General features: G+C 37.3%; 1 protein-coding gene across 3 annotated transcripts in view; it reads left to right on the top strand.

Moving 5' to 3' along the window:
• The first annotated feature begins 1573 nt into the window (after positions 1 to 1573).
• TAX1BP1 (Tax1 binding protein 1) overlaps positions 1574 to 16450 on the top strand; it is a 120455-nt gene continuing 105578 nt past the window's right edge. For 2 of the 3 annotated variants that reach the window (XM_077120979.1, XM_077120969.1), the window contains exons 1-2: positions 1574 to 1724; positions 7782 to 7950. In XM_077120979.1, coding sequence (XP_076977094.1) covers positions 7789 to 7950 — 162 coding nt within the window. In that variant the 5' untranslated portion in view covers positions 1574 to 1724; positions 7782 to 7788. The remainder of the gene's footprint in view (positions 1725 to 7781; positions 7951 to 16450) is intronic. The other variant, XM_077120988.1, reaches the window with a different exon arrangement.

Here is a 16450-nt window from a genome sequence, read left to right as displayed (position 1 = left end):
CTAGAAACTACTTGAAACTGTAATTACTCCAGAAAAATTGATTGATACCTTTTCCAATAATTTTTTTAACAGGTCGACAATTCTTATTCACAATTTTGAAATCCAAAAAGCTCTGAAAATCAAATGTTTCTTCACTAGACAAAATTTGCTGTGGCCTGAACTCATTTGTCAAGAAAACTTGATCTAATTTGAATACATGGTGGTAAAGTTGTAAAACCTGATCTGAACAACTGGAACTGAAGGCAGACTATTTACAGTCTTAATTTATCCTTAGTTGATACTTACAATTTTCACAGAAAAATCATTAATTTGATTATGAGGTGTTGCCTCTAGACCCTGTAGGAGTGTCACATAATGCGAAATATACCTTTCTAAAGCCTGAAAAATTCTGAATTACACCTGGCCCAAGACTTTCACATAAGAATTGTGGCCCCATGTCTCTTATAGTCACTAGCACACTGCCCTACTTGTTAACAGGCTAATTAAAAAAATTCACCTAAATATTGTGAGGCTATGTATTTATTTTGATGGGAGAAACATGGTCTAAAAATTCAAGGACTTGTTATTAAAAGGAATAAAGCAAAGTAAAGTAGCTAAACAAATACTTCATGGGGAAAACAAGGTCTAAAATTGTTTAGACATTATTATTAAAAACAACAAAACAAAACAAAAATTCCTTCACAAAAGTGTTGTTTTGAATTGTGGTTTTTATTAAGTATATTGGTTTCTGGTTTCATGAACTGAAAATGGGTAATAGAAAATTTATTACATGCAAATACATAATGTGTATGTTTTCTATTTAGCAGATGCTTCAACGTTTAATGCGGTCTAATTTGTCATCCTCTCTTCGTTGGTGATACTGTACACTGTTTCAGTGTTTATGGAAATAAATACAGGAATATGATGAGTACCGACAGGCACACTTGCTTCCGCGGAGTTAGGATTCAATCTGAGTGCCTACTATAGGAAGGGAAGATAAAAGTTTAAAAAGCGATTAAAGGACATCATATAAGGCAATTATAATTTAACAAAACATAGGAAAAAATTCGCACACAAAATAATACAGATAACAAAAACAGTTTACTACAGAAATGTGGGCGTTAAGAGGCCAGTGGAGCTAGAGAAATAGCTCCTCGGAGAAAGGGAGCGCTTAACAAAACTTGGTAGTTCAAGAAACAGGAGCAGGGGTTGAGGGAGAGCCACAGGGGTTATAGCCCTAGATGTGCGGTCGCTCTCTTCACCTCTGTCATTCTCTCTCTCCTTATCTATAAGTGAATTAGTTTAGACAGAGTTTTAAGATCCAGGCAATAACTCACATACCTCTGGGTAACCCTTTATTTCGCTAACTTAATTTTCCAGTATGTTTCCCCACTTCGCATATTAAAACACTAATTAAAAAAAACCCGCAAATGCTAAAAACGGAGCCTGATTTTCTGAAGTGAACCTCTGAACGAAAGTTGTAAAACCGAGAACCGAGGCCGAGCAGCCCTGCAGGCTGAAACAGCTGGCTCCGCTTCGAAGCATGGCGGCCGGACGTACCGCGCAGCAGCGGAAGGAACGGCCTCGTGGGCGGAAGTGATGTCACGCCGGCTCTGGGCTTTGAGGAGAAGTGTTGTTAGTCTGTAGAGGGAGGTGTTGTTGGCGGAAGAGGTTCGGCCCCTGATGGCGTCTCTGGCTCGGAAGCTTCTGTAACTTTCCTCCTCTGCCCGGGAGTCCCTCAGTAGGTAAGCCCTTCTCCGTCCGCTCCAGCGACTTTTGCGGGGGCAGACTCCAGCTGGAACCCCTTTGGGACTCGCGATACGCCCCTCAGCCCCTGCAGGCTAGGGGCCTGGCAGCTTTCAGGGAACTGGTTCTCTGTGATGACGATGCTTTTCTTCCCGGGAACAAACATTTTTCTGTTGGACTGTGATTGTGACGGGGTGTGTGAGCGATTTCGATTAGCAGTGGAGTTGGAAAAGCGTTGAGTGGCCGCCCTCCACGGCGGGGGAGGCCAGCGTACAGGCCTTGGGACTTGGGACGTGGGCCCTTTGGTCGGGACAAGTGACTTGTGCGGCTCTTGGAGAAAAAAATATGCTGTCCAAGGATCAACTCTAGGATGACGCTGTGTTGAGGGCTTGTGTGTGCTACCGGTATCGGTAAGCTTGGGATAACATCTAAGTCAGGTCTGGGATGGACGCCGCCTTTGATTCGGCAGAGACTCGCGAATTTGTTTTTAGTCACCCGTGGATCAGGAGGCGGAGACTCCCCCTGTACCGCCCACGCGGTAGGGCCGCGGGCGGGGTTAGCTGTTCGGTCCGGATCTACTTCACCTGGACTACAGAATTTCGAAATCTGCTTATGAATTCCCCCACCCCTCATCTCCCAGTACTCGAAGAGATAAATAAATAAAAAAAAAGTCTTTAGAGGACAGTCACATCTTCCTTTGACTAGTCAAAGTTTTCTTTGTTTTCACAACTCTCCTTCCTTCCCCCGCGGGTGGTGAACAAGTCCCGACCGTGTCTTAAGAGTTCCGGAGCTATGCTTTCTCGAGTCCACTGTTAGAGCTTAGCTGGTATGTGGGTGTTTGTCTACATCACCCTGTTAATAAATTATATTACACCCTTTTGGTCTAAAGGTGGGCTGCTTGCCCTCAAAGCCCTTTTCGGCTATAGAGAAGGGGTTGAGGCCAGACTTGCTTTCGATGTTTTTATCTGAACTTGTAGACTGATTTCTTGAAGGATTACTTAATTACACTAAATTTGACTTAAGGTTTTTTTTTTCCCAATGTGGTTCTCAGATGTCAAAGAACATCCTATTCTAGACATCACAGTTGTGTAGAGTTATCCAGTAAATACTCTCCCCGTAACAAAAGTAACAGGTATTTTGAAACTCTTTAAGTTCGGTCTTTTAAATAATGTTAAATAGTTTTGAGGATCCTAACAGTGCTCCTTCATTACCTGTTTGGGGGAATTACTCAGATGTGGAGTGTATTAGATTGTATTCTTTTGGAATTTGGATATTACTAAGTAAAACTTGGGATTTATGCACTTTTTGCTCATTAAAGCTTATTTTGGGCCAAATCTTTAGTAAAAAATAGAAAGTCCCTCCTCTCAAGTATATGTGGGGCATTCGTAGCATTTTAGAAACTAACTTTAAAAAAAATTTTTAAAAGTAAATATAACTGGTGTTCGGGACACATGGGCAGAGTGTAATGACACTCAGCTGTAAAGGATTCTGGAAATGGGGAATCTGCAGGAATGCGGTTTGGCAGATGGAGTAGTGAGCTATAAACCAGTTGATACTCTGTATGCATTCAAATATTGAAATATTATCAAAGTGTCAGACATTTCCCACCTTTTTAGATGTTTTTGTGTCCTGTAGAACTGAAATTTTGACGTAATTTTAAAGGTTCATAATTTCCAAACCCGAGATTCTCAAAGCTTTCGCTAATTTTGTCAATGACTACCTGAATCACAGTGCTTCTGAGGACACACAGAAAAAACACATACAGAAGGAGAGCTAAAAATAATATAGATTAACATTTTGCTAGTCTTGTTCTGTTACCCCCTCCAACCATTTATTTTCCCCTCTCCTGGAGTTTGTAAAGCAAATCCCACTCATAAGGACAGTTCTCTTATAATTAGTTTAGCATCTCTAATTGGTGAGGATTTGATATATCAAATTACCACAATCTCGTTATCAGACCTAACAAAATTACCTTACTGCTTCTTTAGTCCTAATTGTTGGGACTGAAATTATAGAAAATATTTATTTAAGTTAAAAAACTTAATTTGACTTTATATGTTTAATGCACAGAGGTTCTCAAGTCTGTTTTCAACATTAGTTGACTAAGGCTTGCATGTTTTGGTTAGTCAGGTAAAATAATTATCAGAAACCACAGTGAGGGGGAACAAAACCTGCCACAAAAGCCAGATCTATTTTGGGCTTGAAATATTTGAAAGAGAAGCAAGTAAAACAACCTTGAAATGTTACCCGTGACTCCAAAATTTATTTTAGAGACTACTGCATATTACTTTTTTTTAAGGATTGATGAGTTCTCAGAATAACAAAATTTAATTTTAGACTAAAGACTTTTATAATACCTAGTTTGTGGCCTAACACAGCTGAAGGAATTCTAGAGGTGTTAGGACTTGAGGAAATATAGTAAGTCCTGGACGAGGACACTGTAGCCGCATATATATATATGCATTTCAGATTTTATTTCCCAGCCAAATGTATCTGTTCCTTTAATTCTTAACTGGATTTTTTTTCTTTTTACTTATCTGTGGCTTGCCGCTGTAATCTACTCATGTGTCTGAAGAGGTACTTTACAGAATAGGAAGCAAAATTTGGTATGCTCTATTTCCTTTGTAGATAGGAGCTATATTTCCTTTTTCAAACTGAGGTGCAGCTCGCATTTTTTTCTCAGGATGCTGGGGATGCTACACTTCCCAAGGATTACCACAAGGTGATGCATAGACTTTGCACATTACTTCTTCACTGGTTCTGGATGTGCGTGTTGATGTGTATAGTGTAGTGTATAAATCTACCTGGGGCTCATCATCTTTTTTTTGCATGGGCAAGCATTGGGAAACGAACCCAGGTCTCTGCATGGCAGGTGAGAACTCTGCCTGCTGAGCAAGTGTGGCCCGCTGGCACTCATCTTAATATCCAGTATTTTTAGTGAATTCCAGCGTTTTTATCAGCTTGCCCATTTCTCTGTTCTACTTACTCTGTGTGGACAGAGTGAACCAAAAGAACTGTGTGAGAATTTTAATTTTGCTGTTTAAAATGGTTTGATTCATTTTGTAGTTACATTCGTATTGTATTCATCCATGTTAACTTTTTAGTGACTAGAAGTAGTAGTGAAATTTAATAAAAAGAGTAAAAAATAAAGTGATGATAAACATGGATTGACTTGTGAGATATTTCTGTAATTTTATATTGAATTTTTTTAAAAGATTGGACTGTTGGAATGGGATTAATGAAGATTTTTAATAGGATGATCACAGATTATCTTATTCCTCAGACATATAAATGCCATGAATCTATTTTAAGTTTGATGTTAGTTTTCTGTCAAAAATTGAAATTTGGGGGAGGGCTTAAAAAGGAAATTTCATGTTCATATGGATGTTTAAAGCAATGAAAATAGATTTCTGTGTATTGGTAGAAATTCAGACAATAAATAGAGTTAAAAGTGAAAGTCCTTAAATGTGTTGAAAAAAAGGTGAAAGTCCTCTTAAGTTCTGTTTTCAGACATATCCTATCCTCCATAAGTAAAGATTTTTTAACTGTGTACTGCTTCAGTCCCTTTTAGTGCATTTATATACATATATGCTCATATACCATATGTGAAAATATGTATGTGTGTGTATATATATATATGTATGTGTACACCTGCATGCTATTTTATGCTCAAAAATCTTTTCAATGAAGTTAAAAGTGTGAGGTTGGGTTATGGATTTAAAAAAAAAAACTTTTAATTGAAATTAAACAGAAGTTTAAATTCTACTGAATTGTTTTATAAACAAATCATTACAGCTTTGTTGATTTAGCTTATGTAAAAAAACATGTTTGATTTTAAGAAAAAAGTTTTGTAACACTTTTAATTAACAACATGGGAAACTTATTCTAAGGGAGCCTTATTTTCTCCTTGCTGAATATCTTCCTTAGAGAAACCTAAATAGTCACTTTCTTCATAGGAAAATATTACTGATTCGCTTGAATTATTTTAAGTAGTTTTACCTTATAGAGATTGGTTCAACTGGTTTAGCTATTGATTGGGCTGATTTAGCTATAGCTTTTCTTTTTGGTAACTTGTAGCCAATTCTTTTACTGAAAGAAACAATGAAATAAAACTCTTCAGTTATTTTGATCAGAGTTCCCAGTCTTTGGAAATGCTGCCTTTTCATTTCTCTGAAGTCTTTAGACTACCAGATGTAGGAATATTGACATTTAAGTCCTTTTATTAAATAGGGTTGCTGATAGTAAAGCTCTTTGTTAGTGCAAAGGACTGCTACTGAATGCCCTCTCTTAACACCTCGGACTCCTGACATACCTCAGGATTCTGGCGAAACTTGGGTGAGAGAGGTGAAATGAAAGAGACTTGCTGAACTACCCTTATGGCTACCAGGTTCGCTACTGTCAGGTCAGGTTCTTTATGGAGTGTCCAGCCTATTGTTCTTGTAAAGCAGTACTATGACCAAAAGAGAAGCAGAAAGGATACAAGAAGAGGAATGGATATATTCCAAAGTAGTGTTTCAAAATTTAAGAAACTTGCCTTTATTTCAAAACAGGTCAGCAGAAGAAATAATTGTGCAAGCAAACTGTCTTAGGTCTTCTTAGCAATAAAGGCTTCTTAATTGCTAAAATATGAGTAAGTGTTTTACTGTTGTGCTTGCCCTGTAGAAAATTCATTGATTTGTTAAGTAAATTAGATTAATTTGTTTAACGAAAATCTTGTTACCACTTTCCCCCATTATTATGGAGATTTCTGTTTTGATGGCTCAGAAGCAAATGCCATAGGGTCAGTGTCATAATTCTTATGTGTACGGTAGCATCAGGGGTTATGCTGAGCCTGTGACATAATTCGTAGTTTGCCTTTTTGAGTAAATCCCCCAGTTATTTTCTTTTTCTCAAAATTAGAGCAAAAACTATGGAAAACATTTGGGTCTTCCAGTTTTTTATTGCCCACTGGCACCATTCATCAATCCGGTTCTTGGTGTTCACTAACTACAACAGGTTTTCAAAAGAATGTATTTCATTGATGTTGTATATCTGTTTTGCTTTAAAATTTTTTAAAAAGATTTTTATTCAGTACATACATGGAAAAGGTACACGAATACTGGAAGTCAACCTGGAATGAAAGGGTAGAATTGGGGTAGATAGAGAGAAACAATTAGGCTGAGCTATTTTAAGCAGACCAGCTGAGGTTTTTCATGATTTGAGAGAGTTGAACAAAGTTTTACCAAAGGCCAAGAAGACAATCTGGAATTTGTGGAAATGAGTGAGAGGTGGTAGTAGAGACTTAAGTTGATCTGGGTCAGAGTCTAAGTTGTGGCTCTATTTTGGCTGTACATAGGATTAGGATTAATTGAGGAAATTAAAAAAAAAAATAACAACAACTATGCCTACGCCCCATTCCTAGAAAAGTCATCTTTTTTGTTTGCTTTTTGAAGGCTTCCCCAGTGATTCTAATCTGTAGCCAGAGTTGAGGGCGCTGGTCCAGAGAATCGGGAACCCAGGGCAAAAAAGGCAGGTACAGAGCTATTGGTCAGCAGGTTAGAAGCAGGATGTTACAGGAGCCTAGAACCCAGGAAGAGGAGAGCGATTGGGTAGGCCAGATTAGGGAGGAAAACAATGAAGATCGAGGGTTCAGCATGGAAAGAAAAACTTAATTGACCTGTTTTTGTTTCTTTTTCATAATATCTGTAGCCAAGGGCTGGCAGGTTTTCGGTGACTGTTGGTGCTCTAAAACACCTTCAGTTCATTTGCTTTTAAAATGAACAGGTCTAGTCTTTGCAGGAGAGTTGAGAAGCATTATTTTTTGTTGTTTTTGTTTTCTCTTTCTTTTTTCCTTTTTTATACTTTCTAACCCCCATGTAACATTCTAAGCCAAATTTCCCAATTTGTCTCTTGTTTTATTTACATTTTTAAGGAGGTATTCCAGTATTTTAAAAGTATATATCTTCTCAGTATTTATGGCATGCAAATTCACAAAACTTGTATGAAATGTTATTTTCTGAAGGTGTAAGTTTCTTCTTAGTTGATGTCATTCATTTTGTATGAATTACTTGTTTCAGATACACAATGACATCCTTTCAAGAAGTCCCATTGCAGACTTCCAACTTTGCACATGTCATCTTTCAAAATGTGGCCAAGAGTTATCTTCCTAATGCACACCTGGAATGTCATTACACCTTAACTCCATATATCCATCCACATCCAAAAGATTGGGTTGGTATATTTAAGGTAAGAAAACTTTTTGAATATTTCTTCCATGTAGTCATTCTTTATTTTCTTTTTTAAACAGACTGATAAGTAGCTTATACTAGCCTTAACTCTACATTAAGAGTCACCTTGTAAATGTCACTGTGAAATTGTTAACAAATATTGTATGGTAGTATAAGACAAATGTTAGGAACTTCTTCACCAGGCTTTCTTTTCTATAATCAAAAGGTTCAGTTTCACTCAATTTCTTGTAAATGTTTTTTCAGAATCATTTTTTTTTCCACTTTCTCACCTGAAAAAAAATCATCTTTTCTTCTGGTTCCTGTGTTATTTACGGTGTGTTTCAGTCATTTGTAGTTAATTTTGTATAGCTCTAAGCCATATTATCTCTTCTGTGTGTCTTGCATTGTTTAAACATTGCCCATATCATCTTACGCTGTTATATAAGTATATTGTTTTACATGACTGAATAGTAAACACTTTGATGACCAGAGTTCTTGCCCCTATATTTTGCCAGCCATTTTGTGTATTATTTGCTTGAAAGGTGTTGAAATAATTACAGGGATCCCTCACTTTGCTGGAAGTTTTTGGCAAATTCTACTTTTTAGAATGTAATAGAGAACCAGAACACATAAGATAAAAGTTATCTTTAGAGCACTCAAAATAATGTCTTAAGTGTCCAGACAATAAAACTCATTCACCTTTCTCCTGGATTACTCTAGAGTCTCCGTCAGAATCAGTTGTCTTAGTTTGGATATCATTCTAACAATTTTTATTATAGCCTGTACAAGATAAATAGTCAAGTAGAAAGATATTTCCACTATTAGAATTAGGCATGTTGAGAGCATCTTGAAGTGAAAGTCCAGACCTGATAGAATGAAAAGAGGAAATAAAACTGTATTTAGACAAAAAGTTTTGAAATTTACATAACATTTCTGTTTTTGAATTCCTCATTCCTTATGCTACTAAAGTCATTACAGTTTTCCTTTTTTTTTTTTTTGGTTAGTTTTTAAGTTTGTCAAATTCCAAAATTGAGATACATTTATTTTAAGCATTTTATGAGATCAGTTTTGATTTTATGTGAAATATAGGTATTGTTTGGATTGATTGTTTTCCCCCAAAAGATATGTTTAAGTCCTCATCTCCAGTACTGTTAATGTGATCTGATTTGGAAATTGAGTCTTTGAAGATGTTAAGATGAAGTCATACTGAGTTAGGGTGGTTCCTAATTCAGTATGACTAGAATCCTTATAAGGAGAGAAGACTTGGACACAGTAGAAGATAGAAGACAGCTGTGTAATGGGGGCAGAGGTTTAGTTATACTACAGATTGCTCACAGGGCACTGCCAGAAATCTGCTGGTTTCAGAAGAAGCATAACCTCCAAAACTGTGAAACAATAAATTGATATTCTATTAAGCCATCCAATGTGTGGTATTTTGTTATGGCAGCCCCAGAAAACCAATACAGATGACAAGTTATACTGATTGAAAATTTGTGTATTGTGCAAGAATGGGTCAGAAAGGACAAAGTAAACAGGACAGTGAGATTGAGGAAGGGACATTCCCAGCAGGAGAACTGGTGTAAGCAAAGGCAGAGAAGTGAGAATGAGTATTCTAGTTTACTAGCTGCTGGAATGCAATATACCAGAAACAGAATGGCTTTTAAAAAGAGGAATTTAGTAAGTTGAAAGTTTACAGTTCTAAGGCCGAGAAAATGTCCCAATTAAAACAAATTTATAGAAATGTCCAATCTAAGGCATCCAGGAAAAGATACCTTGGTTCAAGAAGGCCATTGAAGTTCAGGGTTCCTCTCTCATTTGAAAAGGCACCTGGTAAACCCAGCATCATCTGCTAGCTTCTTATCCTGGCTTCCTGTTTCATGAAACTCCCAGGGAGACATTTTCCTTCTCAACTGTTTGGAATCTCTCAGCCATTGATGCTTTATTTTGTCTCATTTCTCTCTTCCCCCATCAGTCGAGAAGGTTTTCTCAGTCCCTTGGTGCTGAGTCCTAGCTCATTCTAGGATTTCTGTCCTACATTGCCAGGAAGGTCCACACCCCTGGGAGTCATATCTCACATAGAGAGAGGGAGGGCAGTGAGTTTGCTTGTCGTGTTGGCTGAGAGAGAGAGAGGCCACATCTGAGCAACAAAAGAGGTTCTCTTGGGGGTGACTCTTAGGCCTAATTTTAAGTAGGTTTAGCCTATCCTTTGCGGGGTTAAGTTTCATATGAACAAACCCCAAGATTGGGGGCTTAGCCTGTTGTTTTGGTTGTCCCCACTGCTTGTGCGAATATCAAGAATTCAATTTGGGGAAGTTGAATTTTCCCCCTTTCTCAACATTCCCTATAGGGGACTTTGCAAATACTTTTTTATTCACTGTTCAAATCACTGTGGGATTTATCAGGGAATCACTCCGGACAAACCAACAAAATCTCATGCCCTACTCAAGGTTCCATGTACTTATGGTATTCAGTTAAGCTGTCTACATAAGTTATATTAGGAAATGCACTAGTCAAAATATAAATTTTGTACCAAATAAACATTTTTTGCTTTAGTCTCACACATAAGTCTAACCACTATCTTGACTCTGTTTTTTTGTGTAGAATACTGTTTCTATCTTTTCAATGTGGATGATACTTAAAACAACACAAAGTTCAAGCATGTAGTAAAAATTTCAGGAAGTACAAGAAAGCTCAAGGAAGAAAATAAATCATGCTTAATATTATTATCAGAGATAACCATAACATTTTGGCATATAATAAGTGTATATACACTATTAATGCATCAGAGAATTCATTGAACTAGTTCCTCACTGTTGGACATATACATCATTTCTAAATACTTATCATTAAACTATGCTTAATAAAGACCCATCTTTATTTTGCAAATCTTTATTTTGTTCATTTGTCCGCACATTTCATAGGGTAAGTTCTTGGAAGTCAAATTGCAAAGTTTATGCCATTGCCTCTTTTTAAACACTTTATGTACACTGCAGTTTGCCCCCCAGAATGATTTTGATAGATACAATATTGACAGGCACGGAGAGAGTACTCAAATATAAATGAAAGAGAAAAGGAATGAAGGTGGGAAAATGTGGTATGCTTGAGAAAAGGGTAAAGAATTTGATTTGCTTGGGACAGATTCCAATTTTAGAAGGTGAATAGAAAAGTTTAGTTTGGATCACATTGTGGATTGTTTTGGATATTTGATATTTATTTTAGAAGTGAACTTTGATCTTATAGTGTTACATTAAATTGGAATTTGAAGAGACTTGATAGAGCAGTAAGACTATCCTAATTTTAGGTGACATAATGAAGGCCTAAAGTAGAAAAGAGAATCAGTTGTGAGTAATAATTCCTAAGTAGAATCCATAGAATTTGTCAGCTGAGTTTGAATTGGGTCTGGGACTAACTCGCTACATGGCTTGAATATAGTCAATAAGGAGGAGGCAAGGTCATGTGCAAAGAATTGAAGAGGTCTTGAATATGTAGAAGGTTTGGCATTGTCACTTTGGGAGAATGTTAATATGGATTTGAAGTAGGTTAATCAGTAGATTATTGAGTAATAATTTTTTGACTTTTTCCAGAGAGGCTGAGCTCCCAGAATTTTGAGTAAAGAATGCCAAAGTGGATTGGGAATCAGAGAAGGGGGTGTAGGGGCTGATGAGAAAGGAAGTCAAGAAAACAAAGGTTAATAGGGTGGTTTTGAGTGCATTATTGAAAGAATAATCTCCCATTCCTGTCTCATTTCGTTCATTTCTGCTTTTTAAAAAATACTCTCTGTACTGTCTTTTCCTTTCTGTTTGTAATATTCCCTTTAGTATTTCTAAATAGAGCTGGTCTCTTATTCATAGTTTCTTAGTGACTATTTGTCTGAAAATGTTTTAAACTGTCATTTTTGAAGGACAATTTTGTCAGATATAGAATTATTGGTTGCAGTTTTTCTCTTTCAGTATCTTAAATATATCACTGCCTTCTTGCCTCCATGGTTTCTGCTGAGAAATCTGCACGTAGTCTTATTAAGCTTCCCTTCAGCACGTAGTCTTGAGCTGCCCTTCTTGGATCTGTAATTTTATGTCTTTCATAAAAGATGGGAAATTTTAAGTGATTATTTCCTCCATTATTTTTTCAGCCCCTTTTCCCTTCTCTTCTCCTTCTGGACAGCCATAACACATATGTTCTTGAGTCTCATGTTGTCATTTAATTCTGAGACCCTCCTCATATTTTTCCATTCTTTTCCCTATCTGTTCTTTGTGTGTAGGATTTCAGATGTCCTGTCCTCTAGCTCACTGATCCTTTCTTTTGCCTCTTCAGATCTGCTGTTGTAGGTCTCCATTGTGGTTTTCATCCTTCTTTTGTGCCTTTCATTCCCATAACTTCTGTCATTTGTTTTTTTTAAGCTTTTGAGTTCTTTATTGTCATCCAGTGTCTTTTTATATGCTTCACATATTTTGTTTTATTTCCCTCAAACTTATTGATTTGATTTTTCCATTGGTTTAGCATGTTTCTTTGAACATTAATTAGTTGTTGCAACTTCTGTATCTCATTTGAAGTGTTAGTTTGTTCCTTTGACTGGCCATATCTTCATTTTTCCTAGATGGCTTGTAATTTTTTGTTGGTGTCTCAGCATCTGATTTCCTTGATTAGTGTATTCTGGGGGTTGTTTTTGCTCTTTCATCTAGAGTTTTCTTGTTGGTTGGCTTTGTTCTGTGTCTGTTTTTTTGATGTTTAGGTCAACTTATTGTACACCTCTAGCATTGTTTCTATTTAATTGTTCAGAATTTTTCAGCTGTTGTTCTTCTGGTTTGTGCCTTGCCTAAATAAAAGCTTTTTTTTTTTGAGGATAGTCTCCCCAAATACGATTGACCCCAATCAGATTTTCCCAGACAGGGCAAGCTGTGTTAGGAGAAGGATGTAATCAGTATTAAGTTTCCCTGGGGGTGAGACCCAGTGGGTTGTCATGAAGCCTCTAGACTCTGTGCTTTTCCTGTCATTCTCTGTAGGTGGTGTTTGTCAGCCTGACGCTCCCCACTGATGTAAAGTGGTATGGTGCTTTAGTTTTAAGCAGACCCTGTACTTGACAGAGGCTGGGTTGAGACAGAGACTGATATAGAAGGTGAGCTTAGGTCTTCACCCTGGGGTCTAAATTCTCTGATTGGGCGTTGTTACTTGAGTTGGGCCTTGTCCCCCTTTACTTGGGGAAGATAAGCCCTTTGGAGAATTTTCTCCTTCACTTGACTAGTTACTTTGTCTCTCAGACCTGTCTTAACTGGGTCTTTGCCAGGGTGAAGCCTGACAATTGATAATGCCTGAGCTTTCTCTAATGAGCTACTTAGAATAGTTAAATAAACAAACCAAGAAATACCTTTTCAGAAACAGTCCCTAGCCCCCAAAGTTTGCCTGTCAAGAGCTGGAGTTGGTACCTGGCTCTGTGTGCCTTGGCACAGCCCTTTTCCAGAATTCTGAGCTGGCTGACTCCAAAAGTCTCGTGGTCTCCACCCATTCCCCACCCTCCATCAGCCATGTGTCTGCCAGGAGAAAACTCAGGATTCCTTTCCTGCTTGTTCTTGGTTTTTCTGTGCTTGGAGCTTATATTCTGTAGTCCAAACTTCGGTGAGCTACTCCAAGCAGAGACTACTTCTTTTTCTCATGAGGAAGTGTTTCTGACTGAGCCTGCCATGCCATTCGGGGAGGGATACCACCCTCTGGAGTTCAGGGGCTTTATTTACAGTTCTGTGCTGCATTCTCGGCCCTCTCACCTGTTCCAGACAGGTGTATGATGTGTGTCCGGTCATGAATGTCCCTGAAACAGTTGTTCCAGACAGTTCCTGACTATTTGCTAGCTGCTTTAGAGGACTAACTAAATTTTACACTTCCCTACGCCATTGTCTTGCCCTATCTTCTCTCTGTTGCATCTTTTTTTTTCCTTTTTCTTTTTATTGTAAAAACTTAACATACAAACATATTCTTGACATAGAAACATTCCATACCTTAATCAAGGAATGCCTAGAGTGTATAATAATAGTGACTAAAGGTACAAATTTAAAAAATGTTTTTGCATGAGAAAGAACAAAGGAATGTCATTATTGCAGGGTGCTGAAAATAGATGGTAATATTTTAAAATGTCACCTTATGTGTGAGACTAAAGCAAAAAAGGTTTATTTGTTACAAAATTTATATTTTGACTAGTGCATTTCCTAATATAACTTATGTAGACAGTTTGAACATCATAAGTACTTGGAATCTCAGGTAGGACATGAGATTTTGTTGGTTTGTCCAGAGTGATGCCCTGATGAATCCCAGAGTGATTCGATCAGTGAGTGGAAAAGTATTTGCAAAGCCCCCTTTGAGGAATGGTGAGAATGGGGAGAAATGTAACTTCCCCAAGTTGAATTTTTGATATTCTCACAAGCAGTGTGGACAACCAAAGCTATAGGCTGAGCCCCCAGTCTTGGGGTTTGTTCATATAAAACTTAACCCCACAAAGGATAGGTCAAGTCTACTTAAAATTTAGGCCTAAGAGTCACCCCCAAGAGAGCGTGTTTTGTTGCTCAGATGTGGCCTCTCTCTCCAGCCAACACAACAAGCAATCTCACCACCCTCCCCCTGTCTGCATGGGACATGACTCCCAGGGGTGTGGACCTTCCTGGCAATGTGGGACAGAAATCCTAGAATGAGCTGAGACTCAGCATCAAGGGATTAAGAAAAACCCTAGAATGAGCTGAGATTTAGCATCAAGGGATTGAGAAAACCTTCTCGACCAAAAGGGGGAAGAGTGAAATGAGACAAAGTGTCATTGGCTGAGAGATTCCAAACGGAGTCGAGAGGTTGTCCTGGAGGTTATTCTTATGCGTTAAGTAGATATCATCTTGTTATTCAAGATATAATGGAAAGGCTGGAGGGAACTGCCTGAAAATGTAGAGCTGTGTTCAGTAGCCATGCTTCTTGAGGATGATTGAATAATGATATAGCTGTCACAGTGTGACTGTGTGATTGTGAAAACCTTGTATCTGATGCTCCTTTTATCTACCTTGTCAACAAACGAGTAGAACATATGGAGTAAAAATAAATAATAAGGGGAACAAATGCTAAAATAAATTTAGTTTGAAATGCTAGTGATAAATGAAAGCGAGGGGTAAGGGGTATGGTAGATATAATCTTTTTTTTTTCTTTCCTGTGTTCGTTTTATTTCTTTTTCTGAATTAATGCAAATGTTCTAAGAAATGATGAATATGCAACTAAGTGATGATATCGTGAATTACTGATTATATATGTTGATGTTTTATTTGGTTTGTTAATTTTTTAAATTAATAAATACATTAAGAAAACAAAAAACAAACAAAAAAGGAATAGGGGGAACAAATGTTAAAATAAATTTAGTTTGAAATGCTAGTGATAAATGAAAGTGAGGGGTAAGGGGTGTGGTATGTATAATCTTTTTTTTCTGTTATTGTTTTATTTCTTTTTCTGTTGTCTTTTTCTGAATTGATGCAAATGTTCTAAGAAATGATGATATGCAACTATGTGATGATATTGAGAATTACTGAATATATATGTAGAACGGAATTATACGTTAATGTTTTTGTTCTTAATTTTTTTAATTAATAAATAAATTTTAAAAATTAAAAAATAAATAAACAAAAAACAAAAAAAAATTCCATACCTGGTGTACAATCATTGACTCACAATATCATAACAGTTGTATATTTATCACTATGATTTTTTAACATCTCCATCATTCCAGCAAAAGAAATAAAAAGAAAAAAGAAAAAGCTCATACATAATATATCTGTCACCCCTCCCTCCATTGACTACTAGTATTTCCATCTATCCAATTTATTTTACCCTTTGCCCCCCCATTATTTATTTATTTTTATCCATGTTTTTTACTCATCTGTCCATACCCTGGATTTAAAGAGCCTTAGACACAAGGTTCTCACAATCACACAGTTACATTGTAAACATTATATCTTTATGCAGTTGTCTTCAAGAATCTAGGCTACTGGAACACAGCTCAACAATTTCAGGTACTACCCTGTAGTCACTGCAATATACCATAAACTTAAAAGGGATATCTATATAGTGCATAAGAATAGCCTCCAGGATAACCTCTCAACTCTGATATCTCTCAGCCACTGAAACTTTATTTTGTCTCATTTCTCTCCTCCCCCTTTTGGTCAAAGAGGTTTTCTTGAGCTCTTGATACCAGGTCCTGGCTTATCCCTGGCTTTTTGTCCCACATTGCCAGGGAGACTTACACTCCTGGGAGTCATGTCCCATGTAGGCAGGGGAAGGCAGTGAGTTCACATGGCTGAATGGCTTAGAGAGAGAAGCCACATCTGAGCAACAGAAGAGGTTCTCTGGGGGTGCCTCTTAGGCCTAGTTTTTAGTAGGCTTAGTCTGCTGTTTGCAGGAATAAGTTTAATAGGGTCAAACCTCAAGATTGAGGGCTTGGCGTATTGATTTGGTTTCCCCAGTGCTTGTGAGAATATCAGGAATTCTCCAAATGGGAAAGTTGAATT

This window comes from Tamandua tetradactyla, chromosome 1, assembly GCF_023851605.1.
Source record: "Tamandua tetradactyla isolate mTamTet1 chromosome 1, mTamTet1.pri, whole genome shotgun sequence".
In the NCBI taxonomy this organism is placed as follows: domain Eukaryota; kingdom Metazoa; phylum Chordata; class Mammalia; order Pilosa; family Myrmecophagidae; genus Tamandua; species Tamandua tetradactyla.
This window is presented reverse-complemented; position numbering and strand designations above follow the sequence as displayed.